This window comes from Myxozyma melibiosi (assembly GCF_037950935.1).
Source record: "Myxozyma melibiosi strain Phaff 52-87 chromosome Unknown BZA70scaffold_16, whole genome shotgun sequence".
Lineage (NCBI taxonomy): Eukaryota > Fungi > Ascomycota > Lipomycetes > Lipomycetales > Lipomycetaceae > Myxozyma > Myxozyma melibiosi.
The window spans coordinates 1-27,481 of NW_027042930.1; the positions used below are offsets into that span (position 1 = coordinate 1).

Consider the following 27,481-nt stretch of genomic DNA (forward strand, 5'->3'; position numbering starts at 1 on the left):
CAAGTTAAAAGCATAAAAACAGATTAAAAGTACAGGTTTGAGGCACAAGTTAAAAGCGCAAGATAAAATCATAAGTTAAAAGTACAAAGTACAAGCACAAGTTGAAAGCACCCAAAAACAAGCTAAAAGCACAAAAAACAAGTTAAAAGTACAAGTTTGGAGTACAAGATAGAGACACAAGTTAAAAGCACAAGATAAAAGCACAGGTTAAAAATACAAAGAACAAGTTAAAAGTACAAAGAACAAGTTAAAACTACAAGTTTAAAGAGTTAAAAGTACAAGTTTAAAGAGTTAAAACATAATTCCAAAGTACAAAGCAGAAGAACTTGATGTTAAAACGAAGGCTTAAACAAAGCCAAAACAAATTGAAAAAAAGGCCGATCAAGTATAAGAGTACAGCACGTGTGAAGACAAAAAAACAGAGTCGACAGAGCATTATTGGTTGTTTTACAAACCAATTTCCAAGACTTTTGGTAAAAAATGAATTTAATTCTCTTATGGTGTAAAGTGTGTTTACGTAAGGCCTGATGTAATTTACAATAATATTTGCGAAAATCAATTTAATTCTCTTAAGATCTCAGACACACAAACCCCTCGACTTTTAATGTCAGGTGATAAATTTTTGAATGGATGACTAACCAAAGTCAGACACACAAACCCCTCGACTTTTAATGTCACGTGATACATTTTTGAATGGATGACTAACCAAAGTCCGCTTACATGCCAAACCCGGGGGCTCGTAGAGGCACCCCATACAAAAAGCGCGACATACAACAAAACCCGGCCAAAATCATGGCAAATCAATTCTAATTCAAAAAATAAAAACATTTGCCGTATAATCCAAGCTTAATACATGCTCTGATACTGTGTAGTCCATTAGGCACGGTACTTTAACGCTACACTTGGCTGTCGCCCTTTTTTTCGTTTCTTGTCTTCCGTACTTCAGCTTACCCAACGCTGGCTTTGCTCTGCTCTGTTGCTTGCTGTTAGTCGCGCCTTTGCCATTCTCATCTGACTTGTGCTCTTACGCTCACCCAGCGCACTTGCGCTTCCTCTTCTCACTCTTGATCCTATTGCCATGCTTCCAGGTCCGTCCAACTCACGCTTCCTGGCTCTTGTCTGGTCAAGTCTGTTTGGACGAGCCAGGCGCGTCCAGCGTCACGCTCCTCAACCGAGTCTCTCAAGCACACGCTATTTAGTCCCTTAGCTTTAGCTCGTTTATCGTTGCTACCTGCTGAGAGCCAACCTCCCGAGCCAGCCTCCGGAAGTGCGTCGAGCTCGTCAAAGGTCGCAGTTTCAGGTGCTTCGCCCTTATGCTTCGCTGGTTTTTACGCTGACACTGCCTCTCGTTGCCCTTGATATTACGCTTACGTCTTTTCTCCTCTCACGCCTCCGTTCCCCTACGCGTACGCTTTCTATAACAGGACTGAACACAAACACAGGCTTTCGGGTGAGTGCCACAGAGCGCGTCAAGTTAGAGATCACTTGTCTACGCCCCCAGGACGGGTCGAGCTACTTCCCTCTGCTGTTGCTTGCTCGGCGAGCTTCTGTTTCCGTCTGTCGTCCTCCGCCCTTGCGCTTACACGACGCTCACGACGCTTATCACCTACCTACATTCACCCGGCGCTTACCTTACTTCCCTCTCCTCACACTCGCCTTTACGCCTCCGCTTTCAACCCCGCCTTACTAGCGCTTCCTCGCCCCTCCCCGGACTGATGCATGCAACCCTGAACGCGTCAAGCTATAGGCGGCTAACCTAAACCGCCCATTTCTGCCTTGCTGCTTACCCCCAGCACTCTAGAACTCGCCAGTCGTGTCTCCAACACCTACCTGGCCCCTACCGAAATATCAGAGCCCTAACTACGGTCTGTCTATGTTCTCACTGTTTGTGTTTCCAATTTACTTCCATTTACTTGTGCACTCGTTTATCATCAGCGTATATTGTAGTGACCTTTTATCATCAGCGTATAATGTAGTGGCCTTGCTCCTTGTCTCTTGCGGCGGTTGTTGGTCGTTCTTCCGACCCTTAGGCACGACGCTTATCAGACACTTACCCGACGCTTGCCTTACCTGGTTTGGAGCAGACGAGGCAGGTTTACCGTACTGTAACCAAGAAGAATGAAAGTGCACGAGTCCATTGGGTGCGCGCCCCCTATAGAAGTACATTGAAAAAAATCAGAAACAGGTTTCCAATATATGACTCCTCCAAGTACTTTAACACCTCATCAGTCATTAACTCGTAGCTTGCGGAGATGAATTCTCTCCAGGCGTTTGAAAGAGCTGATACCCGTGACCGGGCACGAGACTCTGGCCATAATACAAGCAAACGCAACCTCCTCTGCCGCAGAAATATCTTTCTTCTCTGCGGTCCCTTGGACACGGGAAATACTATAGTTTTCGAGGCCTCACCTGCGGATAGGTTGTGGAACGGCGAGGAAATGGCGGTCAAGTTCTTCTTGATTACAGAATGGTGTAGTGGCGGTAGGTGGCTCGGCAAGCGAGCCGGTGATTAGAGGACTCTAGGGAATAATTCCAACGCCGGTGAGGTTGTAGTATTAACTCATCACGCCCTCCTCTTCGCGGTAGAGCAAGCGGTATTGGTTCTGCATCGATTAATTTCGCCCAGCCGTTTCAAGCGGGGCATATGCATCACGACAAACTCGACTCGAAAGCATACATGCTACTCGCGCCAGCGTAGCGGACTTTTCCAGACTGTACAAGGTCGTGAAGCGCACACATGGTCTCTTCGATAATTGGATTGGTATAGTCAAATTGGTGGATGTACAGGATATTGATATATTCAGTGTCCAAACGCGACAAGCTGGCCTCAACCTGTTCGAATGTAACGGCGCAGGGAAGCGCCATGCGTTTGAAGAACTCGGTACTGGTAGAGGGATCGTGCATGATGAAGGGCGTGCGGGCTTTCCTCGTCGGCGTACAAGAGCCTTTCGTCAGAATCTGGAGTTTCTTTCCGGAAATTTTGTAGTTCTTGATGGCAGCCTCGATGATGCGCTCGGACTCGCCGTTATAGTGGTTGTTGGCGGTGTGCCATGTCAGAACAATGAAAATAAAAATGAAAGAAATAAGGAAGCAGGTATACGGTGGTGATGCCCACGCCGTCTGCAGCCTATAGGATGGTTATGGGAACTTCTTTTTCTAAATTCCGCCGTTTCCATTCCCTGGCTGCTGACTAAAGAGAACCGTTGATCATCGTCATCGGCAACTAAAGATAGTATATGCACTTACAGTCAAAGCCCTTGCACCCCAAGATTGGGACGGATGAATGCAGTCCCCTGTTCCCGAGCCTACACCGAGTGTGAGATAATCAAACTTGCACAGACAGAAGCAGAGTTTACATGCGCTTTTCGGTTTTTGCTTGCGCGAATTCATGGTCTGAGTCATAGCGGTAAATTCAGTAATTGATCAGTTGCAAATATAATTGAGCCGATCAACAACCATAGCAACAGATGGGCGTGATATTTCTGTCAGCAGTCTGACATCGATGATGATGATGATATGGCGATGCCCAATCGCTTATTCTAAAACTATAAAATGAACATCATGATTACCGTCCGTCTGCAGCTTTTACCACCAAATTGGCGCCGCTCATATTTAGCCAATGTCAACACTCTCCTTTTCTGATAATCATCGTATACGGGAGCTAGAAGAAAGGGACCATTTTGTCGCTTAGTGGCGCGTCGAATTTATTGCGAGTCTGTGTAGTCCCCAATATCTATACCTTTCTCAGCCTGATATTGGCCCTCGATTTGCCATATACACGCGATTAAATGGGCCGTGGAGATTTTGACGATCCCTGCTTGCCACTTGAAATGACTGGAGGTGGCCTCTTCCAACGCGTCTTTGCTTCTCTTTGCCCGTTATACATTGGCCACATCCTCACGTCCAGCATTTTAAAAGGCAGTCTTCGTATATCTGAGTTAAGAATATGCGTTTGAGAAAAAAGCTGATCTTGACTCATCTAGATTATCTCACGATCTCCACAGGTGATCCGGCAGTTCATTCGGTCACATACAGGCAATAGTTGAGCACGACGGACCGCAACATCGTGCTATTATAATGCAAGCGGTATTTGCAATCTCGTTCGAGGCCAAGTATATGAGTAAACTTCTACGTTCCCTGACTACGGAGATGATGCGACTCGGGATGCTTTAGATGTCTGTGACTGCCCGGTACCAAAGCGTAGATTCTGTCGATCATGATCTACTACCCTGAGGTGGGCAGGCAATCTGCAGAGAACTCGGGTTCCTCCGAGCGGTTTGCGTGTAAGGTTTACAATAGTAACAAATCAGCTAATATATTGACTGTACTTGAAAATGCGAAAATCTAGAGACAAAATTCGAATTTTGAGAGCTTCAGTTTGGGTTCACGCCACCACAGCGCCCCACGGAATGAATCATGGATCATCTTCACCTCCAGCGGCGCCGACGGGATGCGTGCGGTTGGTAGTATTCGTTATCGAAGCCTCGAATATAAAAGACAGAGCAATGATAATGTTGGATTGGCATTTATTCTCCTGTAGAGCGTCCGACCTGGTTAGAGCTTTTCTGCGGTCGGTATGGCTGGACAGGGACCAAGCGCTGCTTTTGCAAGGTTTGCCTTTGGCGTTGCTCAGTTTACCTGGCCTCTACGCTTTCTGGTTTACAAGTTCTCGTCGGGTTCATCATAAACCGTCATTTATCCTGCTAACGACCGTCGCATTTCTGCAATCAGCCATATAAGATCTAGCGACTTAAAAATACGTGCAAGTAGATTTTAATGATTAGTAATGGTGCATATTGCGTCCGACGTGGCTTAAACACGCAAGTAGAACGGCAAACTCTAATTCCCGCCTCGAGTATCCGTCTCAATATTTTTTTTAACTTGCTGCTGTTTTCCTCCATCGACTTCCTTCTCCCCATCCTTATCTTCACGTACAGAAACAATGGCCAACACACCGCACGGAGGAGTCCTGAAGGACTTGCATGCTCGCGACCTTTCTATCCGCTCTGAGCTTCTCAAGGAGGCCGACTCTCTTCCTGACTTGGCCCTCACTGAGCGCCAGCTTTGTGACCTCGAGCTTATCCTCTCTGGAGGATTTTCTCCGCTTGAGGGCTTCATGACCGAGAAGGATTACAATGGGTATTATTTATCGTGAACTTGTTAATGTTTTGTCCATCATAATATGCTAATAATTTGAAACAGAGTTGTCAACGATCTTAGACTAGCCGACGGCGCCCTCTTCTCCATGCCCATCAACCTCGACGTTAGCGCTCAGGAGATTGAGACTATTGGAATTGCCCCTGGTAAACGCATTGTTCTCCGTGACTTCCGCGATGAGTCCCCTCTTGCTATCATCACCGTTGAGGATGTCTACAAGCCGAACAAGGAGACCGAGGCTGTGAACGTCTTCCGTGGCGACCCTGAGCACCCGGCTGTCAAGTACCTTTACAACACCGTCAAGGAGTTCTACGTCGGCGGAAAGGTTCAGGCTTTGAACCGTCCCAACCACTACGACTACGCCGGCCTTCGCTACACACCTTCGGAGCTGCGTGCTGAGTTCAACAAGCTCGGATGGAACCGGGTTGTCGCTTTCCAGACTCGTAACCCCATGCATCGCGCTCACCGAGAACTGACCGTTCGTGCTGCTCGTTCGCGTCAGGCCAACGTCTTGATCCACCCTGTGGTCGGTCTTACCAAGCCTGGCGATATCGATCACTTCACTCGCGTTAGAGTCTACCAGGCTTTGCTCCCTCGTTACCCCAACGGAATGGCTCTTCTTTCCCTCCTTCCTCTCGCTATGCGTATGGGTGGTGATCGTGAGGCTGTTTGGCACGCCATTATCCGCAAGAACTTTGGTGCCACTCACTTCATTGTCGGACGTGACCATGCCGGCCCTGGTAAGAACTCCAAGGGCGTTGACTTCTACGGTCCCTACGATGCCCAGGAACTTGTTGAGAAGTACCGTGACGAGCTTGGAATCGAAGTTGTTCCCTTCCAGCAGATGACCTACCTCCCCGACGCCGACGAGTATGCGCCCAAGGACGAGGTTGCTCCCGGTGTCAAGACTCTCGATATCTCTGGAACCGAGCTCCGTAAGCGTCTCCGACTTGGATTGCCTATCCCCGAGTGGTTCTCGTATCCTGAGGTTGTCAAGGTTCTTCGCGAGTCGCACCCTCCTCGTGTTTCTCAGGGTTTCACCATCTTCCTGACCGGTTATCATAACTCTGGAAAGGACGCTATTGCTCGCGCTCTTACCTACACGCTCAACCAGCAGGGAGGTCGATCCGTCTCCCTTTTGCTTGGTGAGACCGTCCGTTCGGAGCTGTCTGCTGAGCTTGGTTTCAGCCGTGCCGACCGCCACAAGAACATCCAGCGGATCGCTTTCGTCGCTGCCGAGTTGACCCGTGCTGGTGCTGCTGTCATTGCTGCTCCTACGGCTCCCTATGATGACTCGCGTAAGCTTGCGCGCGACACCGTCTCGCAGTCTGGTTCTTTCTTTTTGGTCCATGTTGCTACTCCTCTCGAGTACTGCGAGTCCACTGACCGAAAGGGAATTTTTGCTAAAGCCAGAAAGGGAGAGATCACTGGCTTCACTGGTGTTGATGACCCGTATGAGGCTCCTGCTGATGCTGACATCACCGTTGACGTTTCTACGACCTCTGTTAGAACGATTGTCCACCAGATCGTGCTGCTGCTCGAGAGCCAGGGATTCTTTGGCAACTGATTTTTGAATGATGATGATTAAAATTGTTTAGAATTATTTCCTCTTTTAAATTTGTTAGCAGGTGTACAGTAATATAAAAGTGTAATGTGGTGGGTATTGAATAGAATCGCTGTAAGAAACATGATATCAACCAGTCGATATGTGCCCCGAGCTGCAAGCCCTAACCTGATACGCTGGAGAAGAACTACCCGCCTCGAAAAATTCTTGCAAGCCGTTTGTCCTTCTTATCGACCTATCAACTCGCATCGCTGCATTACAATTACCTTCGATATGGCTACTAATATTACATGGCATGAGGGCCTGACCCATTCTGAGCGCTCGGCTTTGACATCACAGACTGGTCTTACTCTCTGGCTGACTGGACTTTCGGCATCGGGCAAGAGGTACGTGTGCTGATATCAGGTAGAACACGGAGTCTATTGTTCTTGGGCAGCCTTTCTAACAGGGATCAATAGCACTATCGCTACTGCTTTGGAGCAGCATCTTTTGCAGAAAGGGATCAACGCTTACAGACTGGATGGTATGGGATGACCGATTGAGAACGAGGAGAGCTGATTGATTTCTGGCCTACGACGGCTGTGCTAACGTGCTTCAATGATACAGGAGACAACATTCGTTTCGGATTGAACAAAGATCTCGGATTCTCAGAGGCTGATCGTAACGAGAACATTCGCCGCATTGCAGAGGTTGCAAAGCTATTTGCTGATTCTACGACTGTCGCCATTACTTCGTTCATCTCGCCCTACCGCGCCGACCGAGACTCTGCTCGTGCGCTCCACGCCTCGGCCAACATCCCATTCATCGAGGTCTACGTTGATGTTCCTGTTGAGGTCGCCGAGCAGCGGGACCCCAAGGGCCTATACAAGAAGGCGCGCGCTGGAATCATTCCCGAGTTCACTGGTATCTCAGCCCCGTACGAGGAGCCGCTGGCTGCGGAGATCCACGTACGATCTGACAAGTGCTCTGTTGAGGAGGCTGTCGTGCAGATCGAGGAGTATTTGCTTAGCAAGGGTCTGATCAGCTTCAAAGCTTAGACAATCAGAGTCGATATAGAGTAGATAATGAAGTAATTGTGTCCAACATATGTCCTGACTGGCCTCTGGCTTACCTCGAGAAACCGCATTTTGACACTCTCCGGAGAAGTGCCTGGGATTGAGAAACATCGAATTAAGGTTTCAGGGGAAACTGTTACGCGCGCAATGACGCACAAAAACCATTCCCAAACGGGAAAAACTGCACCAAATAAGACTAGCGTGGATTGCGCAATTCTGTCCTCGAAATTTGCAATATTTTTTTTGTAATCCAACGCTTGCCTGGTGGAGGATTGCTCGATAAGCAGCGGGAACGGACTCCCTCCGTCGTCCTTCTCCTTCTCGCTCTTCCTCTTTTATACAATCCTGCTCCTTAGCTCTTATCGCACTTCCTCAGCCTATCAATCCATCCACACACACAATGGCCCCCGTCGCTGTCGAATCTTCATCTCTTCCTCCAGCAAACTCGCTGTCGAAGGACACAAAGATCTCTCTCACACCCGAGCATCTGAAGTTCATCAACTCGCAACTCCAGCACCTTGAGCCCGAGCAAATCATCCAATGGGCAATCCTCACGTTTCCCAACCTCTACCAGTCAACAGCCTTCGGCCTCACTGGTCTCGTCACTCTTGACATGATCTCCCGCATGCGCCCCGAGTACGCGAAGCAGCATCCTATCGAGCTCATTTTCGTCGACACCCTTCACCATTTTAAGGAAACCCTCGCGTTGATCGACAGACTCAAGGCTCGCTACCCGTCCGCGAAGCTGCACATCTACAAGCCAGAAAACTGCGAGACTACCGAGGACTTTGTCAAGAATTATGGTGACAGACTCTGGGAAACTGACGAGTCTTCCTATGACTTTTTGGTTAAGGTCGAGCCTATCCAGCGCGCCTACGACGAACTCAACGTTCGCGCCACTTTGACTGGCCGCCGTCGTTCACAGGGCGGCAAGCGGGGAGACCTTGACATCGTCGAAGTCGAGGAGTTCACCGGTCTCGTCAAAATCAACCCTCTTGCAAACTGGACCTTCAAGGATGTCCACAACTACATCAAGGAGCACGACGTGCCATACAACGAGCTTCTCGACCGGGGATACCGAAGTGTCGGTGACTGGCATTCTACCCAGCCGGTCAAGGAGGGCGAGGACGAGCGTGCTGGACGATGGGCAGGAAAGGCAAAGACCGAGTGTGGCATTCATGAGACCTCGAAGTTTGCAAAGTACTTGAGCGCAAAGAAGCAGAGTCAACCCGCAGAGGTTGCAGTCTGAAAGTCTCATTGTTGTTCATGTGCAGTCTTTCATTTATACCTAATCGTCATATTTCCCTTTTTGTTTTTATTTGTCATGGAGCTGGGTTGGGTTAATGTCTTGAAATGTTTATAATAATGCTTTTTCCTGTGGTCAATTGGTTGTTTAGCATGTGCAGTATTGGTCATTCTGTTTAGATCTAAAATTTGGGTGATTTGCGGGGGAAAATACAATCAATCATACTAAAATCTGGCCGAAAGACGATTTCCATGAGAACAGCGGTTGCGTATGAAATAGTAGTCCGGTAGTTCCTGCCGATGATGCCAAGTTTCCAGGGAGTCATTGCTAAACGATGCGGCTCGAGCTAAAAATACAATGATTAAGCTCTTACTTAATCTATTTACCCCTGAGTTACCACTCTTGTGTTCTGCCGGGCAAATCAAATCGCGGCCCGAACCCGAAAAGCATGAGTCTGGAGTCGACAGGTCACATCTCATCCGCGCCCTAGAGGCTTATCGACCGCGCAACTGTGCCTGTCAGTGAAAATGAAATGCCACAACGCTGTCTGTTGCTCACCGGCCCCGTCCATTGACACGCTCGTGGCCATCGCTTTATAAGCAGTCGCTGAGCCTGGTGACGTGGATCAGTCACGAAAGCTTTGAAAATGCTTTTGACCATTTAAGCAGAGCTGCCACAAGCTTATAACAACCCCTGTTCCTGTCCCCCTTGCCTGCGTCCCTCCCCTGTACCCAACAGAGTTTTGGCTATGACCTGATGCTTAAAATGTGCTGCGCACATTCTACTAGCGCTGCAATGCTTCCCCCGCTGGTAGCGATTTGGTTGAGCCTAGCACCAGCTTGCGTCTAGAGCGCGCATAATTCGCTGGCTCCTTTCCTCAACAATTGCTCCAACATGTCTGCTCTATCGTCAAAGATCGGCATTTCATTCTGAGGTTGACTGTATCCAGATATTCCTTGAAGAATCGCAACTGCCGGAATACCCTACAATGAGATATGGATACTTCCCATCCCTTTCACGATTCGAAAGCAAACGCTGTACGGCCGTCCCCACTCGACGATGTGGATCAACCAGTTTTTCATGACAAAAAGTCGGTGGTATCGTCAACACATAGCGTCGAGTCTTGCGAGATCGAACCGCTTGATCCCGAGATCGTATCATGGGACGGGCCGGATGATCCAACAAATCCAATGAACTTCTCTCATGCGCGCAAGCTCAGTATAGTCTTCACAGTATCGTCATTGACCTTCTCCGTAGCCGTGGCGTCTTCAATGTTCTCGCCTGGCGTACCAAGTTTAATGAAGGAGTTCAACCAAACCTCGTCTGTGCTCTCGTCTCTCATCGTCTCGATCTATGTTCTCGGATTCGCTGTCGGCCCGCTCTTCATTGCCCCACTCTCAGAGATGTACGGTCGCTCCATCCTATATCGCATCTCGACCGTGATATTCGCCGCTCTCACCTTGGCTTGCGGAGAATGCAATTCGTTTGCCGCAATCTTTGTCCTGCGGTTTCTTTGCGGAACCTTTGGAAGTACCTCGTTCGCACTTGGATCGGGATCAGTCGCTGATGTTACACCGGTTGAGAAGCGAGGAAGATATACAAGCATATACAACATTGGTCCAGTTCTTGGTCCTGCAGTTGGCCCTGTTGCGGGTGCTTTTCTATCTGCTATATCCTGGCGTTGGGTTTTCCGTGTACTTGGTATACTTGCTGCGTGCTTGGCTATCATGTGCTTTTTCACCTTGCCGGAGACCTACGGCCCATATCTTCTGTTGAGAAAAGCTAGACAGCTGAGACGGGAGACCGGGAACGACAGGCTACGAACGATATATGAGGATCGAATGGGGACTACTCCTCGGGCACGATTTGTACGGAATATAATCAGGCCCATGAAATTGCTGATGTTCAGTCCGATTGTACAGATCCTGTCTCTGTTCGTGGCTACTACATACGGCATGTTTTATCTTCTGTTTACGACATTCACCGAGGTGTTTGAGGTACAGTATGGGTGGGCATCAAACATAGTAGGTCTGTCGTATATAGGATTAAGTCTAGGTAGCTTGCTTGCTCTGACTATCATAATCATATACTCTGATAAGATCTTGCTGGTCTTGGCCGAACGATCGAAATCAAAGCAGTGCATACCAGAGCATCGACTACCAATACTGATCTTTCTCGCACCTACTTTGCCGGTCGGGTTAGTGGTCTATGGTTGGGGCGTTTACTGTAAGGCGCATTGGATAGTGCCGCTAGTTGGCACGTTTCTGATTGGCGTCGGTGTTCTATCCACTTTCTCACCGACAATCAACTATTTAGTGGATGCTCATGGGATTTATGCAGCCTCAGCAGCATCTGCTTCGATCGCCGTCAGAAGCCTGGGTGGTGCGTTTTTGCCTCTATCTGGTCCTGCGTTGTATCGCAGTTTGGGATATGGGTGGGGGAATACTTTGCTGGGATTAATCGTTCTTATTTGGCTACCGGTACCAATTTTGTTATACATGAAGGGGGCGGCGTTAAGGGCGAGGTTCAATCCAAGTCTTTGATTATCTTATTTCATGTGTTTTGACGGTTTTTCTGTTCGGTTTATTAATGACTACATGATTGCTCTTTTATATGTTTTGCAGTTCTCCAATTGTGAGTTTAATCAGGAGGCTATATGGAGATAGATATAATATTATGACACAAATTCTATTACGCTGATAATATTTTATGAAGAGCGAGCAACAGAGGTCTTGAATACTGGACGCATATTCGTCATTTATTCATGATTTGAACAAGCTGGGTAAGGTTTGGCTGATAACTCCCAAGCACATGTGCACACCACCACCAACGCTCACAAGCTATTGTCACTTCATCTGTTATTGAAGACCGACCGAAGTGGTTATCAAAACTAGTCATCTCTTTGAACAATGGTAAATATGAATGGCACATAATAATTTATGATGATGCTTCTATTTGGCGATATCTAATGACGCTGCTCTAGTTTGGAGGCTACTATGACGATGACGACGTCGAAATGACCGGGGGCAGCTTCCCCGTTGATTGGCGCCGAGCAGCTCAAGCTACGCTGCAATCCCGGAATCAGACATTTCGTGAATATTTCCGATGCTATCCAGTCGTTATGCTTCCTGGAACCGAGCGAGAGAATCTGAATTACGGCGGAAAGATAATATTACCGACGTCAGCGCTCAACAAGCTCACGAGACTCAATATCTCGTATCCTATGCTGTTTGAGCTGACGAACGAAGAGGTTGAGCTGAGCACGCACGCTGGTGTTCTTGAATTTATTGCTGAAGAAGGACGTGTTTATTTGCCACAATGGATGATGGAGCGTCTGGCGTTACAGCCTGGATCGCTGGTAGTGGTGGCAAGTACGAACCTGCCAATGGGCTTCTTTGTGAAAATTGAGCCTCAATCGCCCGACTTTCTTGACATATCAGATCCCAAGGCGGTTCTCGAGAACGCTCTTCGAAACTTCACTACACTGACGGTCGATGATATATTCGAGATCAAATACAACAACAAGATCTACCGGATTCGCGTGCTGGAGATCAAGCCGGCAAACAAGACTGGCATTTCCGTCGTCGAGACCGATCTTGAGGTCGATTTCGCCCCGCCAGTGGGGTATGTGGAGCCTTCTCGAATGAACACACCAATGTCAAACAACCCGTCTTTGTTGCCTACGCCAGATGGACACAGTATGGCGACACTTATTGGATACGCCGATCTTGTGGGCGCGTCTCAGTCATCTGCTTCGCTCCCAGCCACTCAGCAGTCTTCGGGCCATCGCCTGTCAGGCCGGCCAGTGGCCACGGGCTCTATATCAAGCACGCCGTCTGCGGTATCTGTGCCTAGTCTCGCAGATGCGATGCGCAAAGGCAGCGAGTTTGCTGTGACAGCGCGCGACAAGGCTGACAAGGACCGATCGATTCCAGCACCTCTGCGACTGCCGTTCGGACAGCTTTTCTTTGGGTACCCAGTCGTCCCTGTGAAGGACTCTACTGCGTCTGCTTGATGAGTGATTACTATATGAGTAGTATGTTCCTATGTAGACGTCACTTTAGATTGCTAGGGAGTTTTGTGAATGAAGAAGCCTTGTAAATAATAATTACACGAAGTCTTACATAATCGGAGTTAGTATCTGTAGGGTTTCCGTGTCGGCTACCAGGATGCCGAAGTGTAGCGATCCGGGGAACGCTCGAAGTTTCTAGTTGCCGCATAAACCACACGCAACAGCGAAGGATATGCAAAGTTGATGAAGTTACCCGGACCCCAGAGCTCTGTCCGAGTTCTCCGGGCAAGAATATTTCTCTGGAAGACCACCCGCGAACTTTGACCTCTTTTTTCTTTGTTTCCAATCGTCCTCTCGTCGATTTTTAATACAAGTTTTCTTGTTGATATTACAATCAACTGAAGAAGTCATGAACCGTTTCATTGCCAGATCAGCAACCGCTCGCCCTTCTCTCTCGCGCTCAGCGCAGCAGATTCTGCAGTCGCGACAGTTCTCTCACAAGGAGCTCAAGTTCGGTGTCGAAGGCCGGGCTGCTCTTCTGAAGGGTGTCGATATTCTTGCTCGCGCTGTCGCTGTCACTCTTGGACCCAAGGGACGCAATGTTTTGATTGAGCAGAGCTTCGGTAGCCCAAAGATCACCAAGGATGGTGTTACTGTCGCCAAGGTCAGTTAGATCTGCTGAGATGCGATTATTTTTGAATTAGTGAATTACTTATTCTAACGTATGTTTTCGTCTTATACAGAGCATCGCGTTGAAAGACAAGTTTGAGAACCTCGGTGCCAAGTTGCTGCAGGATGTTGCCTCGAAGACGAACGAGGTTGCTGGCGATGGTACCACTACTGCCACTGTTCTCGCTCGCGCAATCTTCACCGAGAGCGTGAAGAACGTTGCTGCGGGATGCAACCCCATGGATCTCCGTCGTGGAACCCAGGCTGCTGTTGAGAAGGTTGTCGAGTTTCTGCAGAAGAACAAGAAGGAGATCACAACGTCGGAGGAGATCGCTCAGGTGGCTACCATCTCTGCCAACGGCGACACTCACATTGGAAAGCTGATTGCCAATGCGATGGAGAAGGTCGGAAAGGAGGGTGTCATCACTGTGAAGGAGGGAAAGACGATTGAGGACGACCTCGAGATCACTGAGGGCATGCGCTTCGATCGTGGATTCATCTCGCCTTACTTCATCACCGACGTCAAGACCGGTAAGGTTGAGTTTGAGCGACCGCTTCTGCTGCTGTCGGAGAAGAAGATCTCTCAGTTGCAGGATGTCATCCCCGCGCTGGAGATCTCAAACAAGCTTCGCCGCCCTCTGCTGATCATTGCCGAGGACATTGACGGTGAGGCCTTGGCTGCCTGCATTTTGAACAAGCTTCGCGGCCAGGTTCAGGTTGCTGCTGTTAAGGCTCCTGGATTTGGAGACAACAGAAAGAGCATTCTTGGTGACATTGGTATTCTCAGCGGAGGTACTGTCTTCACTGAGGAGCTCGATCTCAAGCTCGAGAACATCTCGCCCGAACTTTTGGGATCGTGCGGATCGGTTACTGTCACGAAGGAGGACACCATCATTTTGAACGGCGAGGGTGACAAGGACAACATTGTTCAGCGCTGCGAGCAGATCCGTGCTACTTCTGCCGACCCTACCACTTCTGAATACGAGAAGGAGAAGCTCCAGGAGCGTTTGGCCAAGCTCTCCGGAGGTGTTGCCGTGATTCGTGTCGGTGGCTCGTCTGAGGTTGAGGTTGGTGAGAAGAAGGACCGATTTGTCGACGCTCTGAATGCCACCCGTGCGGCTGTTGAGGAGGGTATCCTTCCCGGTGGAGGTACTGCCTTGTTGAAGGCCTCGAGAGTTCTGGACGATGTTAAGACGAGCAACTTTGACCAGTCTCTTGGTGTTGCTATCGTGAAGTCTGCGATCACCAAGCCTGCGCGTACTATTGTTGAGAACGCTGGAGGTGAGGGATCGGTTGTTGTTGGCAAACTTATTGATGAGTACGGAAGCGAGTTTGTTAAGGGATACGATGCGTCGAAGGGCGAGTTCACCGACATGGTTGCGTCTGGAATCATCGACCCTTTCAAGGTTGTGCGTACCGCGTTGATTGATGCTAGCGGAGTTGCATCGCTTTTGGGTACTACTGAGTGCACCATTGTCGAGGTTCCTGAGGAGAAGGGACCTGCTGCTCCTCCCGCCGGAGGAATGGGCGGCATGGGCGGCGGAATGTTCTAAGTAGCCCCCAAGGAAAAAAAAATGACAAATATCAAAAGAGGGAGAGGACACAGGATTTTTGTATATATGATGAACGAACGAAAAGCAAATGTACAATCACATCTCTAATAGTAATATGACAATAATGTGCAAATAATGCGTTAAGAATGATGGAGGGGTGAAGCATAGGGTAAGGGTGTCCGAAAGCAGGCTGCTGGGAGCGCGGCGTGGTTGTTATGAATCAGCCAGCCACCGGCTTGTCCCACGTCAACAAACCCTCCATCGTATCATCATCATCGTCTTGTTCTTGACGACCACACACCGCTCTCCAGTTGATATTATTATAAACAAATCAACAGCTTACTGAATCAGAAATGTCTGGAGGCAAAGGAAAATCTCACGGAGGAAAGGCCGGTCCCAGAGAAGGACGTGCCCAGATTTCGCATTCGGCGCGCGCTGGATTGCAGGTAAGCTTGCGTCGCCGATGATGATTTTCGTATCAAGACCGCGCTGGAACGACAGAATAGCGAATGCGATGAGCGAGAGTGAGAAAGGACTGATGCACGATCTGGATCAGATATAAACAACATCGAATGCAAGCTCTATTCTAGTTGTGTTCCTGACCGCGTTGTCGCGTGCTTTACTCCGAACCTTTCTCTCTGCTTCTCTCTCCTTAGTTTATCTTGACTGCCAGCGTGCCAGGTCTTCTGCAATCGTTTACTAACTGCTACATCAAAATATAGTTCCCTTGCGGACGTGTCAAGCGTTTTTTGAAGCACAACTCGCAGAACAAGATGCGCGTTGGAGCTAAGGGTATGTTTCCGGTGTTTGTTGTGCTGTCTGTTTAGGGTTTATGGAGAATGCCTTCCTGTTACTGACGATGTTTCCTATTTTCACTCAAATAGCTGCGGTATATGTTACAGCCGTGCTCGAGTATCTGACTGCTGAGGTTCTCGAGTTGGCTGGAAATGCCGCGAAGGATCTCAAGGTGAAGCGTATTACTCCTCGCCACCTGCAGCTTGCGATCCGCGGTGACGAGGAGCTCGACACGCTGATCAAGGCCACTATCGCGTATGGTGGTGTGTTGCCGCATATCAACAAGGCGCTGCTCAAGAACGTTGATCCGAAGAAGAAGAAGTAGAGGGTGTCGGGTTTACCTATGAGGGCTTTGTTGTTTTGTTATTGTTTGCGCTGAGAGTGTACGATGACCAGAGTGGGCTTGCTTGTGTAATGTATTAGTAGTATTATTATTTCTTCTTTTATCTTTCTTTTCTTCTGTTATTCCTTCTATAATTCTATATTCTATGTGACCAGAGTTCTTGAAGATCTTTCCGACGCGCAGCCATTCGCAGCAGCTGGATTTTCCCGTGCCGGCGTGCGTCTGGCTGAGAGGGACGGAAGCGTACGCACGTGCTCGCTTCCGGCTGTGACTCGAGTCACACGTGTTGGGAGTAAATCACGTGTGCACCGCAGTCGGTGCTGGTTTGTTCCCAGCGCCAAACCGGCCTGCTTTGATCTTCCTTCCCCCACCAGCTCTTATTTATAGTCCCTCACTGCTCCGGCTTCCTGCTTCAGCGAGCGGAGGTCTCTTTCTGTATTATTTACTACGTCTCTCTTTTCTCCCTTCGTCCGTATCCCGACTCCACCATGCGTTTCGACGCCTCGATCCTGCTCCTCGCAGCCGTCGCTTCCTCCTCCGCCGCCCTCTTCGTCGAACCCCGCTCGCGTCGCCAGCAGGTCACCTTCGCTCTCTCTCCAAAGTCCTTTCGCCAGTCTGTCGCGGCCGTCGCTTCATCCCAGAAGGACCTTTCTTCATGGGTCGCTTACCAGTCTGACGTATCGTTCGAGGGCATCCTGGCCAATATCGGTCCAGACGGTGCAAATGTAGTCAACAGCGGTGTGCGTCCTGGTGTCGTCGTCGCCAGCCCGTCAAAGTCATATCCCGACTACTTTTACCACTGGATCAGAGACGGTGCTATTACAATACGCGCTTTGGTTGACCACTACGCTGCCACCGGTGACGCAAAGTCGAAGCAGATCATCGACGATTATATTGCTTCGAATCAGGCCGTCCAGCGGGTCTCTAATCCGAGCGGGGCATTCGAAGGCCTCGAGGGTCTTGGTGAGCCCAAGTTTCATGTCGATGGCTCTGCCTTTGTTGATAACTGGGGACGTCCCCAAAGGGTATGTTTTTCCTTCCTTCGTTCTTCCTCACCCCTTCTGTCATTATCTAACGCTGATCTAGGACGGGCCGGCTCTTCGCGCAATCACGCTGATCAACTACATCTACGCCCTCACTAATCGCACCTCCTCGCAAGCCTCTGATTACAAGTACATCTACGATCAGGTCATCAAGCCTGATCTGGAATACACTTCAAAGTTCTGGGCTCATCCTGGTTTCGATCTTTGGGAAGAAGTCAACGGTTTGCACTTCTTCACCGCCATGGTCCAGTTCAAGGCTCTGTGTCTGGGCGAGCAGATCGCAGAAGCCATGAACGACCCGGGTGCGGCAGAGTGGTACCGTGCGCAGTCGATCGGTGTCCGTGGATTTTTGAGGGCTTTTTGGGACGACGGGAAGGGTCATATCGTCGAAACGCTCGGATCTTCCAGATCTGGACTCGATTCTGCTATCATTCTCGGAGCTATTCACGGAGGATCGGAGTCCGTCTATCCTTTGCACTCCGATTCAATGATTGCTACTCTGCATAGCTTGGTCCAGGACATGCGTACGCGCTACAAGATCAACATTGCCGATATGGAAGATTTCAACGAGACAGCCGAAGACATTCCTGTCTCTGTCGGTATCGGCCGCTACCCTGAGGACGTCTACGCTGGTGGTGATAAGGCTGCTGAGGTCGCTGGCTCTGATCAGCTCGGAAACCCGTGGTTTCTGTGTACTGCAAGCGTGGCGCACGCTTTGTATGCTCTTGCTGAACACCTCGCACTCTCGGACAAGCACCTTGTCATCACGAACCTCACCGCTCCTTTCTACCTTCCTTTGATCCCTTCAGCAGTTTCCGCAAAGGATGCGGCATATATCGATTTCTCTTCGACGTCGAATGCACTCCCTACCGCGGTAAAGCTTGCCTTCGATCCTGCCTCTAAGGAGACCCAGGCTATCATCGCAAACATCGTTCGCTACGCCGATGGCTTCATGAACGTTATCCGCAAGCATTCTGATGCCGAGGGCCAGCTTTCGGAGCAGTTCGATCGGGACAATGGGTTCATGCGGGGTGCTAAACAACTCACCTGGAGTTTTGAGGCATTTTGGAACGCTGCGAAGATGCGTGAGAAAACATTCGAAGCCATCCAAAGGCGACGTGAGTTTTTCTCTATGCGCGCAAAGCTCTAAATGCCTCTCTCTTCTTTGAGGTCTTTTTATTCCAGCTCTATTGTTTTGGTTTTTTGTCCTATTTGTACTTTTTGATGTCTTGTCAAGGATGCGGCTTTTTTTCCTGTTTTAAAGGTGTTGCAATGGAATTTCATTTCTTTTGGAGTGGGTTTGGGCGCCTGACTGTACATAACACATTTTTTTGTCTTTTTTCTTTTCTATTCTTTTTGATGTAACTGTTAGCCAGGCGTTTCAGATAGTATATTTTTGTCACTCTACCTGCGCACTAATGAACGCATTATCCTTCCAATTCTTGCTCATCCTATAAATCGCTCGTAGCCTTGCTCTTGAATTTCCGGCCACCTCGATCTGCCGCTCGATATAGCAAATTAGACCCGTAGAGCATTACTGATAACTTCTTTGCGTCATCTGGATGGCCACCAATTGAGATCAAAAACACCGTATTCTCTTTTGGTACAATCTTGATTTCGTTCTTTTTAGTCACAATCAGAAAACTTGATTTTGTCTCGCGGACTATGATCCCTGCTATTCCAACCCGAGTGACGCATTTTGCCCGCATAACGGTCACAAACGCGCCATGATAATCTGCCGCCGAAAGCTTCTGTGTGTACTCCTGCACGTTGACAGGCTTTTCAGGAAGGTCAGGTAGAGGATTAATGCCCAGTAGATCGTTAATGTAAGAGAACCAAAGAGTGCATAGGCTAATGTACACATCGTAATTGCACGCATCCGGACCCAGTTGATAGAGCTGCGTGCGTTTCTTCTCGGCTGCAGACATCGGATTCGGACGCGTGATTGTGGTTGTTGTGGCTGCGCTGTCGATTTCTTCAGCATCGTAATCGATCTCGCGATCAGCTGTCACTAAGGAGAGGAGATATTGGTGGTGCTGATTGGTCCTTTTGGCTTCGGCGATCCGTTCCTCAGAGGTTTTCGGCCCCGTATTCGTTTTTTGCGTCTGTTGGTTCGTTTGGTCCCTTTGGTTTCTTTTCGGTATGTCTTTGGTTTTTGAGAATTTCTTTGAAGAGCTGTCTGTGGGTTTTGCTGGTGCTGATTCTCCGTCGTTCTCCTGATCAGTCATCTCGACATCAGCAGGCTGTGATGAGGTTGCTGCTGGTGGGACAGGCTGAGAATCCAAATCGCCTGTCTGTTCATCCGACATTTCCTTTGATTTTCTTCGGCGTAGATTTCGTTTCCGCCGCTCCTTCATCAGCTTTTTCTTTTTCAAAATACTCTGCTCCCTTCGTAGCTGTCGCGCAAGTCCTCGTGCTCGCCGCGAGTCTTTCATAATTATCCCAGCGGGCTTGGGAGCATTTGCTTTCTTCTTTTCTGCTTCCCTAAGCAAACCAGTCTTAATAATCCCGACGGCGCGGTTCTTCTGCAGCTTTACATCGTCTCCGGAATTTGCGGGTGGTTTGTCGGTAGGGTAGAGATATAGCGGCTGCTTTTCGATTCTCTTCTCGTAAACGGTTTCAGCTTCGCCAGGGCCAGTTTGACCAGAAAGATTGAGTAAACCTAAGACGTAAGATGACATCGACTTCCGATGTGGCGTGGATGATGATGAAGCCATACTGAATGCTGGTTTGACTGAAATGAGGATGGGAGGAGGTGAAGTAGAAATGAGTGGTGTGCGCAGGGAGATCAACACATTTAAAGTTTAAACGCATGCTTGGGATCATTACTTCGCCTCGACTCTGTTCAATTTGTTTTTTTATTGTTTTGGCTTGGAGCAGTCAATACTTTCTGGCCCTACACTATTTTGTTGTCAAGGCGACGATTGATGAGCTCACTGAAACGATCAATATCGACATCTTCGGCGTCCGGAGCGCCCAAGCGCACGCGAACCCAACCAGAAGCGTCAACCTCCGCGTCTACAGAGCCTGAAGATGTAGACGAGGATGAGCTGATGGAGCAAGATCTCCCCGGTTCGGCACCGAAGATCGCGCGAAGGAATAAACTACGAGAGGTCCAGGCTTACGCATCAGATTCATCTGAGGACGAGTTTTTCAGTTCGGCGAGGAAATCGCGCGCAGAGTCGTCAGGTAAGAAAGACGAGGATGGCGGTGCGGAAGACGACGACGACGACGATATGTTTGGCGGTGACTCGCCTAAAGAGAGCGGAGGAAAGGGAGCCGGTCGGGGCGAAGAAGCAGGCGGAGGCGGTGAGAGCTCGGACGAGGATGATATCGATGGAGTTTCGAAGCGGTCTCGGAGAGTGCGGTTTCTTGATATCTCTCAGATCGAAGGACAGGAGAGTGCGGACCAGGATGTCGTCGATGCTGAGGAGGCGAATGCTGAGTTTGAGAATTTTGTGAAAAGCAGGGCGTCGGCCACTGGGCTTGAGGGCAAAGGAAAGGAACCGGCTCGTGATATGATGGATCTGGATAATGAGGACGACAACAACGAAAATCAAGAAGACGAAGAGCTCGATCCTGAGATCGGCCTAACAGGATCGAGAAAACATGCTCCGAAAGTCGAAGCGTTCAACATGCGAGCAGATCTTGAAGACGGCGCTTTCGACGAAGACGGAAACTACATTCGAACCACGAGCGCGACCGACGAAAAAGCAGAGGAAGCACACGACGCGTGGATGACAGGGCTATCATCGAACGAGATCAAGGCTGCAAAAGCAGCAGACGATGCGAGGCGTGAGCGCGAGAGGCAGAATGAACTGCAAAGTCTACGTGAACAGGAGGAAGTCACTGCTGCTGAGCATATGGCCAAGCTCATGGAGCAGCTGGAGGTTGCAGAGACGCCTTTTGAGGCGCTGGCGAGGTTGGGGCCTGGTAAGAAAGTCAAGAAAAATAGGAACCGTCGGAAGGCTGCTGCTGCTTCTTCTGGGGAGACGGCAGAGGAAGCCGAAAAAGAACGCGCGCGGAAGACAAGTGTTGAGGCGATATCAGATGCAGCGGACAAGCTTCTGAATCGGGGTATGAAGGATGTATACGAAATGAGTCGTGAACAGCTGGCTAGAGCTTACGCGAGAGATACCGGTGAACAGTGGCGACCACCAAGGAGGAATAGTGAGAGTGATTAGTTCCAGGAGATCTGTTCTATTGTATTTTTAGTGATCTTTGTGAGAGATTTCGTTTGTGTAAATGCTTGATGTCTGTAATCTTGAGGATGTGCATGGTATGGATGATTTATATTCGAAGGATAACAAAAGCTGATTAAATGAGCTGATACCATATTTACTTTCGGAAGTCAGAGAAGACAACCACAAAAAATAGTAGTTAAGAGAATAAATAAAGAAATGGAAGGGAGTGGTGGCCTGGTGCCTGGATAATAATTTGTGTAGGGTTTGGACAGCCGCAGCTGTCTGACCGAGCGTTTTGCGACTAGGTTCGTTGTTACTGCCTGCGAAGCGTGCGAAGCCGACCTTTATTCGCGCATGCTTCTCCTCTGTGCTGTTTGCCAGAGAGGTCGATACGGCTTGACTAAATTGTCCAAAGAAAGGATTGACCAAACAGATTCAAGGAAGAATCATGCACAAACGACCGAAGTATCACGACAGGTGACTACAAAATGCTACTTCTGCAGGTGTTGATCTTGACGATGTGTTCGCTGCGCCAGATATCGGCAAAGGAATGGGTAGCGTCCAATATCTGCTACATTGGCGATATGGAAAGAGACTTCTGCTATAATCCCGAGTGGCAGACAATATCTGAAGAAAGCTACTGGCGCGTGGACGAAGAAGAGAAGGTTATGTATTACCACGTACCTCAGAATGTTATGTATTACTACAAACCGCACGAGCACAGTCGAGGAGGATTCAGTTCTGTGGACCACAAGTCCACAAGTGGACTTGCTCTGTCGTGGCTTGCATTGAGTCGACGTCCGTCAGATTGGCTTGGTAGCTCCTGTTCTATATTCAACAGTACTACTACCCTCGAATGGGTGGCATGCGAAGGGTTACACGTTGTGGGATTTCTCATCGCCAGCTTGGGTGTCAAGACATTTTCGTCTCTGATATCCAATTACATCGTCAAACCGTTCTTAGGTCGCAGTCCAGACGTGAGTATCGGCTTTGGTGATGAAGATGAAGAGGGGGATCATATGCGTGTATCAGTATCAACTTTCAGGGACGGTGAATCAGTTTCGAGGACGTACTATGATGTTGGGGAGTTTACGGCCAATTGTGAAAAGCAAGATTACAGCGTGCAGCTGCGAGTCGATATGGATTCAGGCGTTGCGGAGACAGTATGTGTTTCCTGGTATGATGAAAGGGAGAAAGGATTTGTTATGAGTGTAAGATGGACACACAGGTTATCTACAGATGGCGATGATATAACTTTTATTGGTTGAAGAAGAAATAATTGACTTGATATGACTACTACTAGTGAAGTAGGCAGTGAACTGAAAACATTTTCTTCGAGCTAACTGTATACACTGTACTTCACTAAACATCGCTTACATGCGTCAAGGTCTCTGCTCATGCACAGTGACGGCGGACTTCCGGGCCGGATTGCGCAAAATCACACTGGACCTGGCCATACTCACCTGCAGCGAGGGTGCTGTTCGGAGGAGTATTTGCGAGGCGGAAAACTGTCCTCTTATCTTTGGAGCTGAAGGTGGCCTATGAACGGTCATTGTTCGCCAGCCGGATATGCAAGCGAGAAAACTCAATTTAGGGCGTTGGCCAATCAGCACAGTGCTGGGTGCGTGCGCACGGCTGAGATATATTAAAAAATACTTTAAAATGAAGGGCGGGCCCGCTTGGCAGGGCAGTCGGCTCTACACAAGCGAACTATGCGCGCCAATCCAATGATCACGAACCGGCTCCTGTTGGGACTGGTGTGCCTAGTGTGTTCTGCAAGCGAAGTTCTGGCCAAGGACTGGGTGGCGACTGATATCTGCTACACCGACGACCTCGGGAACAATCTTTGCTATGATCCTGTGTCGTTGACGCCTTTCGAATACATTCATTATGACAGCGTCGGTAATGAGACTGTCGTAAACTACGACGTGTCGCCTTCGCAGATGGGAATCGACTACATGAACTACGTGTACGGTACCGATAATGTTACGCATGCGAGGCATCTATTTGGAATAAACAAGCGCGCTTCGGACTGGCGTGACTGTACCACTTATAGAGGCAATCTTCGATGGGCGGCTTGTGAAGTCTCTCATGGAATAGGACCTCACGTTGGCGATTTGGCTGTTACTACGCTGGCTGTCGTGAAGTTGTAACAAAGTTGTCTTGCATGGCGAGTTCGGGTTGTCGTCGACGGACATAGTTTAGTGATGGTAATAGATAATAGCTTCGGAGGTTGAAGCTGATGGTCGCAATAGCATGGAGGTAGTGATCGTTGATCGTTGTATCTGGTTGAGCCTCAATAAGGTCTACGATCGAGGTCAATTGCTTGACGAACGAGATATGGGAGGAAAGGTCAAGGGTTGTGGAACATCGTAGGGTGTGTGTACGGCTACCTACTACTACTGAACTGAACTTGAGACGAGAATTACCGGTGAACAGTGGCGACCACCAAGGAGGAATAGTGAGAGTGATTAGTTCAAGGAAATCTGTCCTATTGTATATTTAGTAATTTTCAGTGATCTTTGTGATTTAATTTGTCTGTGTAAATGCTTGATGTCTGTAATCTTGAGGATGTGCATGATCTGGATGAATTATACTCGAATGATAACCAAAGATGAATAAATGAGCAGATACCCTATTTCCTTTCTGAAGTCAGAGAAGACAACCACAAAAGATAGTAGGTCAGAGAATAGGTAAATAGAAGGAAGGGTTGGTGCCTGGAAGGAACAGCCGCAGCTGTCTGACCGAGCGTTTTCCGATTAGGTTAGTCGCTACTGTGAAGCTGACCTTTATTAGCGCACCCTTCTCCTCTGTGCTCTTGCCACCCTCTGTGATCTTGCCCGAGAGGTCGAAACGGCTTGACTAAATTGTCCAGAGAAAGGATTGACAAAAAAGATACAAGGAAGAATCACAAGCACAAACGACCGAAGGATCACGACAGGTGGCTACAAAATGCTACTTCTGCAGGTGTTGATCTTGACGATGTGTTCGCTGCGCCAGATATCGGCAAAGGAATGGGTAGCGTCCAATATCTGCTACATTGACGATATGGAGAGAGACTTCTGCTATAATCCCGAGTGGCAGACAATATCTGAAGAAAGCTACTGGCGCGTGGACGAAGAAGAGAAGGTTATGTATTACTACGTACCACAGAATGTTATGTATTGCTACGAAATGCACGAGCACAGCAGAGGATTAAATGGACTTGCTCCTCTGTGGCGTGCATTGGGCCGACGTCCGTCAGATTGGCCTGGCAGCTCTTGTTCTACATTCAACAGTACTCCTACGCTTGAGATGACATGCAAAGGGTTACACGTTGCGTCCTTCGTTGCGGGATTTCTCATCGCCAGATTGAGTGTCAAGGAACTGTCGTCTCTGGTATTCAATTTCATTGTCAAACCGTTCTTAGGTCGCAGTCCGGACGCCAGTATCGGCTTTGGTTATGATGATGAAGAGGGGGGTGATATGCGTTCCATGCGTTTTCCCATATCAACTTTAACGGACGGTGAATTAGTCAGTTTGATAGCGCTCTATGATTTCTGGAAGTTTACGGCCAATTGTGAGAAACAAGATTACAGCGTCGAGATGAGAGTCGATATTATTTCACGCAACGCAGAGACCGTATGTCTCTCTCGGTATGGTGAAAGGGAGAACGTATCTGTTAGTGCAAGATAGATAGACAGATGATCTACAGATGATGATGAAGTAGATCATGTTAGTAGTTGATGAATAAAAAGTCATCATTCAGATGACTGCTGTTAAAGTAGGCAACTAACCGAGAATATCTCCTTCGATGCGTGCTGTGTATACACTTTGCCTCACTCACTAAAAATCGCTAACATGCGTCAATCTGCTCAACTCCCCGCCCGGATTCCCTCAATATCATGACAGTGTCATATTCTCCAGCAGCGAGGTGCTGTTTTCAGGAGTTGGCAGTTCTGGTCCAACGCTCATTCGTAATCAGCCGCATATGCAAGCCAAGACACTCAACTGAGAGCGTTGGCCAATGAGCACAGTGCTGGATGCGTACGCACGGCTGAGATATATCAAGAAAATAACAAAAGAAATAACATAAAATCAAGGACGGGCCTGCTTGACAGTCGGCTCTACACAAGCGAACTATGCGCGACAATCCAATGATCGCAAACCGGCTCCTGCTGGGACTGGTGTTGCTAGTGTACTCTGCAAGCGAAGTTCTGGCCAAGGACTGGGTGGCGACTGATATCTGCTATAGCGACGACCTCGGGAACAATCTTTGCTATGATCCTGTGTCGCTGACGCCTTTCGAATACATTCAACTTCAGAGCGTCGGTAGTGAGACTGTCGTAAACTACGACGTGTCGCCCTCGCAGATGGGAATCGACTACATGAACTACGTGTACGGGACCGATAACGTTACGCACGCGAGGCATTTATTTGGAATCAGCAAGCGCGCTTCGGACTGGCGTGACTGTACCATTAATAGTGGCAATCTCCAACGGGCGGCTTGTGAAGTCTCTCATGGAATAGGACCTCACATTGGCGATTTGGCTGTTCCTACGTTGGTATCGCTGATAGACGAGTTCATCTCCAATGCATTTACGCAGGGTCGCGCCACAAAGAATCCCCGCGATATTTGCTATAAATACAACAAAGATCAGATTTGTGTGTCATGGTCGACCTCAAGCAGCAGCAGAATGCACTCGACGACGTACTATGATGTTAAGATGTTTGCCGCCAATTGTATAAAACAAGCGTACAGTGCTGCGATGAGAGTCGAACTGTGCTCTGGCGTCTCGCAGACAATCTGTGTCTCGGACAGAGCAAAGGGTTGCTCCGACTCGCCTCAATCATGTTTCGAGCAAATTGAAATTGAAGAGCTGCTATAGAAATTGATTGGCGTTATGAACTTACCTTGCACGAGAGTCGTAATAGCGTTACACTAGTATTATAGGTAGTAGTAAAATTGTATTATGTATATGATATGTCAATAATCGATGAGGTTATCTTTGGCAGATAAGGTTGGAGCTAGACTCCACTTGGATCTGACAGGAAACGTCAGAGGTGTTTTCTGTAGGGTTTGATGATTAAACTGATGACAATTGCAAGGGGAAGACTCCTTACACAGCTATAAATTTTACATCATATTGCAGCCTCCTATTTGCGATGATATGAATAATAGCGTATAACATATCTCAAACATATATATGTCCTCAATCAATCAATATAACTGATATCAGATCAGTTTGGTATCCCTTTTCCTTCAACCAGCCGGCAACAACGGCCGCGTCACGCTCAGCCCACGCAGCATTTCTCTTGATTATATCCATGCCCTGACCAACCGATCGCTCGTATCCATGAGTATCCTTGTCGGCAAAGAACTTCTCAATATCTTCATACGCCTTCATTGACGAGAATCCCGCAATAGCTAGAGCTTACGTGTCACGAAGATGACTAATTAAGGTTTATCTTCTGGTTCGACCTCGCAAACCTTACCGACTTCTATCGCCCGACAGCCAGACGGCCCCACAAGGCCTCGGCCGGATAGATAGGAAGTTGGAAGTAGCTACAAATCATACGATGCCAGGATCAGACCATTCGCCGGATCTGGCAATCCTTCCGAGTAGGAGCAGGGGAAAGAGATAAGAAGTAGATATAAAAGGAAGCCGGAGTAGCCAGCTTCCTTGAACCCATCTTTAACCTAATTTATCAACCTATTACGCTTCCACTGCAAACCTAATTCAACTATCGCTCAATGTCTTCCACCAACAACCCCAGCCCTCTCGACCAAGCTACTTCGTCACATTACGCGAGAGATACTGATGAACACTGGCGACCACCAAGGAGGAATAGTGAGAGTGAGAGTGATATTAGTAGTTCA

The 27,481-nt window shown here is 48.6% G+C and overlaps 15 protein-coding genes across 15 annotated transcripts; 13 read left to right on the plus strand and 2 right to left on the minus strand.

The window, feature by feature from the left end:
• Positions 1-2,649: 2,649 nt before the first annotated feature.
• BZA70DRAFT_242652 (NADP-dependent oxidoreductase domain-containing protein) lies at positions 2,650-3,054 on the minus strand (the record flags this gene model as incomplete). Its single annotated transcript, XM_064910572.1, has 1 exon — positions 2,650-3,054. A coding segment is annotated over one exon (405 nt), but the record flags the coding sequence as incomplete, so codon positions are not given.
• A 1,768-nt stretch (positions 3,055-4,822) lies between these two features.
• BZA70DRAFT_312994 (sulfate adenylyltransferase) lies at positions 4,823-6,886 on the plus strand. Its single transcript, XM_064915006.1, has 2 exons — positions 4,823-5,139; positions 5,203-6,886. The coding sequence occupies exons 1-2, from the start codon at positions 4,943-4,945 to the stop codon at positions 6,722-6,724; spliced, it is 1,719 nt and encodes a 572-aa protein (XP_064765537.1). The 5' UTR covers positions 4,823-4,942; the 3' UTR covers positions 6,725-6,886.
• On the plus strand, positions 6,887-7,809 carry BZA70DRAFT_285248 (Adenylylsulfate kinase-domain-containing protein). The gene is made up of 3 exons (XM_064913696.1): positions 6,887-7,107; positions 7,180-7,244; positions 7,328-7,809. The coding sequence occupies exons 1-3, from the start codon at positions 6,995-6,997 to the stop codon at positions 7,756-7,758; spliced, it is 609 nt and encodes a 202-aa protein (XP_064765538.1). The 5' UTR covers positions 6,887-6,994; the 3' UTR covers positions 7,759-7,809.
• A 176-nt stretch (positions 7,810-7,985) lies between these two features.
• BZA70DRAFT_285251 (Phosphoadenosine phosphosulfate reductase) lies at positions 7,986-9,343 on the plus strand. Its single transcript, XM_064913697.1, has one exon. It carries the CDS (start codon positions 8,177-8,179, stop codon positions 9,023-9,025), a length of 849 nt encoding a protein of 282 aa, XP_064765539.1. The 5' UTR covers positions 7,986-8,176; the 3' UTR covers positions 9,026-9,343.
• Positions 9,344-9,759: 416 nt separating this feature from the next.
• BZA70DRAFT_96483 (putative bicyclomycin resistance protein) lies at positions 9,760-11,598 on the plus strand. The gene has a single exon (XM_064915573.1). The coding sequence runs from the start codon at positions 10,018-10,020 to the stop codon at positions 11,563-11,565; it is 1,548 nt and encodes a 515-aa protein (XP_064765540.1). The 5' UTR covers positions 9,760-10,017; the 3' UTR covers positions 11,566-11,598.
• A 180-nt stretch (positions 11,599-11,778) lies between these two features.
• On the plus strand, positions 11,779-13,139 carry BZA70DRAFT_285254 (ubiquitin fusion degradation protein UFD1-domain-containing protein). The gene is made up of 2 exons (XM_064913698.1): positions 11,779-11,934; positions 12,006-13,139. The coding sequence occupies exons 1-2, from the start codon at positions 11,932-11,934 to the stop codon at positions 13,035-13,037; spliced, it is 1,035 nt and encodes a 344-aa protein (XP_064765541.1). The 5' UTR covers positions 11,779-11,931; the 3' UTR covers positions 13,038-13,139.
• On the plus strand, positions 13,140-15,381 carry BZA70DRAFT_285255 (chaperonin Cpn60/TCP-1 family). Its single transcript, XM_064913699.1, has 2 exons — positions 13,140-13,698; positions 13,778-15,381. Exons 1-2 carry the CDS (start codon positions 13,444-13,446, stop codon positions 15,254-15,256), a joined length of 1,734 nt encoding a protein of 577 aa, XP_064765542.1. The 5' UTR covers positions 13,140-13,443; the 3' UTR covers positions 15,257-15,381.
• BZA70DRAFT_285261 (histone-fold-containing protein) lies at positions 15,382-16,767 on the plus strand. Its single transcript, XM_064913700.1, has 3 exons — positions 15,382-15,702; positions 15,979-16,048; positions 16,141-16,767. The coding sequence occupies exons 1-3, from the start codon at positions 15,610-15,612 to the stop codon at positions 16,374-16,376; spliced, it is 399 nt and encodes a 132-aa protein (XP_064765543.1). The 5' UTR covers positions 15,382-15,609; the 3' UTR covers positions 16,377-16,767.
• On the plus strand, positions 16,768-18,877 carry BZA70DRAFT_285262 (glucoamylase I precursor). Its single transcript, XM_064913701.1, has 2 exons — positions 16,768-17,419; positions 17,481-18,877. The coding sequence occupies exons 1-2, from the start codon at positions 16,883-16,885 to the stop codon at positions 18,585-18,587; spliced, it is 1,644 nt and encodes a 547-aa protein (XP_064765544.1). The 5' UTR covers positions 16,768-16,882; the 3' UTR covers positions 18,588-18,877.
• On the minus strand, positions 18,878-20,196 carry BZA70DRAFT_285265 (uncharacterized protein). The gene has a single exon (XM_064913702.1). The coding sequence runs from the start codon at positions 20,152-20,154 to the stop codon at positions 18,889-18,891; it is 1,266 nt and encodes a 421-aa protein (XP_064765545.1). The 5' UTR covers positions 20,155-20,196; the 3' UTR covers positions 18,878-18,888.
• Positions 20,197-21,863, plus strand: BZA70DRAFT_285266 (uncharacterized protein). Its single transcript, XM_064913703.1, has one exon. The coding sequence runs from the start codon at positions 20,365-20,367 to the stop codon at positions 21,619-21,621; it is 1,257 nt and encodes a 418-aa protein (XP_064765546.1). The 5' UTR covers positions 20,197-20,364; the 3' UTR covers positions 21,622-21,863.
• Positions 21,864-22,015: 152 nt separating this feature from the next.
• On the plus strand, positions 22,016-22,889 carry BZA70DRAFT_302877 (uncharacterized protein; the record flags this gene model as incomplete). The annotated part of the gene is made up of 1 exon (XM_064914744.1): positions 22,016-22,889. The coding sequence occupies exon 1, from the start codon at positions 22,110-22,112 to the stop codon at positions 22,887-22,889; it is 780 nt and encodes a 259-aa protein (XP_064765547.1). The 5' UTR covers positions 22,016-22,109.
• A 444-nt stretch (positions 22,890-23,333) lies between these two features.
• Positions 23,334-23,774, plus strand: BZA70DRAFT_292031 (uncharacterized protein; the record flags this gene model as incomplete). The annotated part of the gene is made up of 1 exon (XM_064914347.1): positions 23,334-23,774. The coding sequence occupies one exon, from the start codon at positions 23,334-23,336 to the stop codon at positions 23,772-23,774; it is 441 nt and encodes a 146-aa protein (XP_064765548.1).
• Positions 23,775-24,573: 799 nt separating this feature from the next.
• BZA70DRAFT_269818 (uncharacterized protein) lies at positions 24,574-25,296 on the plus strand (the record flags this gene model as incomplete). The annotated part of the gene is made up of 1 exon (XM_064911238.1): positions 24,574-25,296. The coding sequence occupies one exon, from the start codon at positions 24,574-24,576 to the stop codon at positions 25,294-25,296; it is 723 nt and encodes a 240-aa protein (XP_064765549.1).
• Positions 25,297-25,742: 446 nt separating this feature from the next.
• BZA70DRAFT_302884 (uncharacterized protein) lies at positions 25,743-26,526 on the plus strand (the record flags this gene model as incomplete). Its single annotated transcript, XM_064914745.1, has 2 exons — positions 25,743-26,073; positions 26,262-26,526. The coding sequence occupies 2 exons, from the start codon at positions 25,743-25,745 to the stop codon at positions 26,318-26,320; spliced, it is 390 nt and encodes a 129-aa protein (XP_064765550.1). The 3' UTR covers positions 26,321-26,526.
• Between the last annotated feature and the right edge of the window lie 955 nt (positions 26,527-27,481).

Bases quoted from the DNA above. Each gene is read 5' to 3' on its own strand.
- BZA70DRAFT_312994 (XM_064915006.1), top strand. From the start codon at position 4,943: ATGGCCAACACACCGCACGGAGGAGTCCTGAAGGACTTGCATGCTCGC. The intron at 5,140-5,202 runs GTATTATTTATC...AATTTGAAACAG, and splicing joins ACCGAGAAGGATTACAATGG to AGTTGTCAACGATCTTAGAC.
- BZA70DRAFT_285248 (XM_064913696.1), top strand. From the start codon at position 6,995: ATGGCTACTAATATTACATGGCATGAGGGCCTGACCCATTCTGAGCGC. The intron at 7,108-7,179 runs GTACGTGTGCTG...AGGGATCAATAG, and splicing joins CTTTCGGCATCGGGCAAGAG to CACTATCGCTACTGCTTTGG. The intron at 7,245-7,327 runs GTATGGGATGAC...TCAATGATACAG, and splicing joins CAACGCTTACAGACTGGATG to GAGACAACATTCGTTTCGGA.
- BZA70DRAFT_285251 (XM_064913697.1), top strand. From the start codon at position 8,177: ATGGCCCCCGTCGCTGTCGAATCTTCATCTCTTCCTCCAGCAAACTCG.
- BZA70DRAFT_96483 (XM_064915573.1), top strand. From the start codon at position 10,018: ATGGATACTTCCCATCCCTTTCACGATTCGAAAGCAAACGCTGTACGG.
- BZA70DRAFT_285255 (XM_064913699.1), top strand. From the start codon at position 13,444: ATGAACCGTTTCATTGCCAGATCAGCAACCGCTCGCCCTTCTCTCTCG. The intron at 13,699-13,777 runs GTCAGTTAGATC...CGTCTTATACAG, and splicing joins ATGGTGTTACTGTCGCCAAG to AGCATCGCGTTGAAAGACAA.
- BZA70DRAFT_285261 (XM_064913700.1), top strand. From the start codon at position 15,610: ATGTCTGGAGGCAAAGGAAAATCTCACGGAGGAAAGGCCGGTCCCAGA. The intron at 15,703-15,978 runs GTAAGCTTGCGT...ATCAAAATATAG, and splicing joins CGGCGCGCGCTGGATTGCAG to TTCCCTTGCGGACGTGTCAA. The intron at 16,049-16,140 runs GTATGTTTCCGG...TCACTCAAATAG, and splicing joins GATGCGCGTTGGAGCTAAGG to CTGCGGTATATGTTACAGCC.
- BZA70DRAFT_285262 (XM_064913701.1), top strand. From the start codon at position 16,883: ATGCGTTTCGACGCCTCGATCCTGCTCCTCGCAGCCGTCGCTTCCTCC. The intron at 17,420-17,480 runs GTATGTTTTTCC...ACGCTGATCTAG, and splicing joins ACTGGGGACGTCCCCAAAGG to GACGGGCCGGCTCTTCGCGC.
- BZA70DRAFT_285265 (XM_064913702.1), bottom strand. From the start codon at position 20,154: ATGGCTTCATCATCATCCACGCCACATCGGAAGTCGATGTCATCTTAC.
- BZA70DRAFT_285266 (XM_064913703.1), top strand. From the start codon at position 20,365: ATGAGCTCACTGAAACGATCAATATCGACATCTTCGGCGTCCGGAGCG.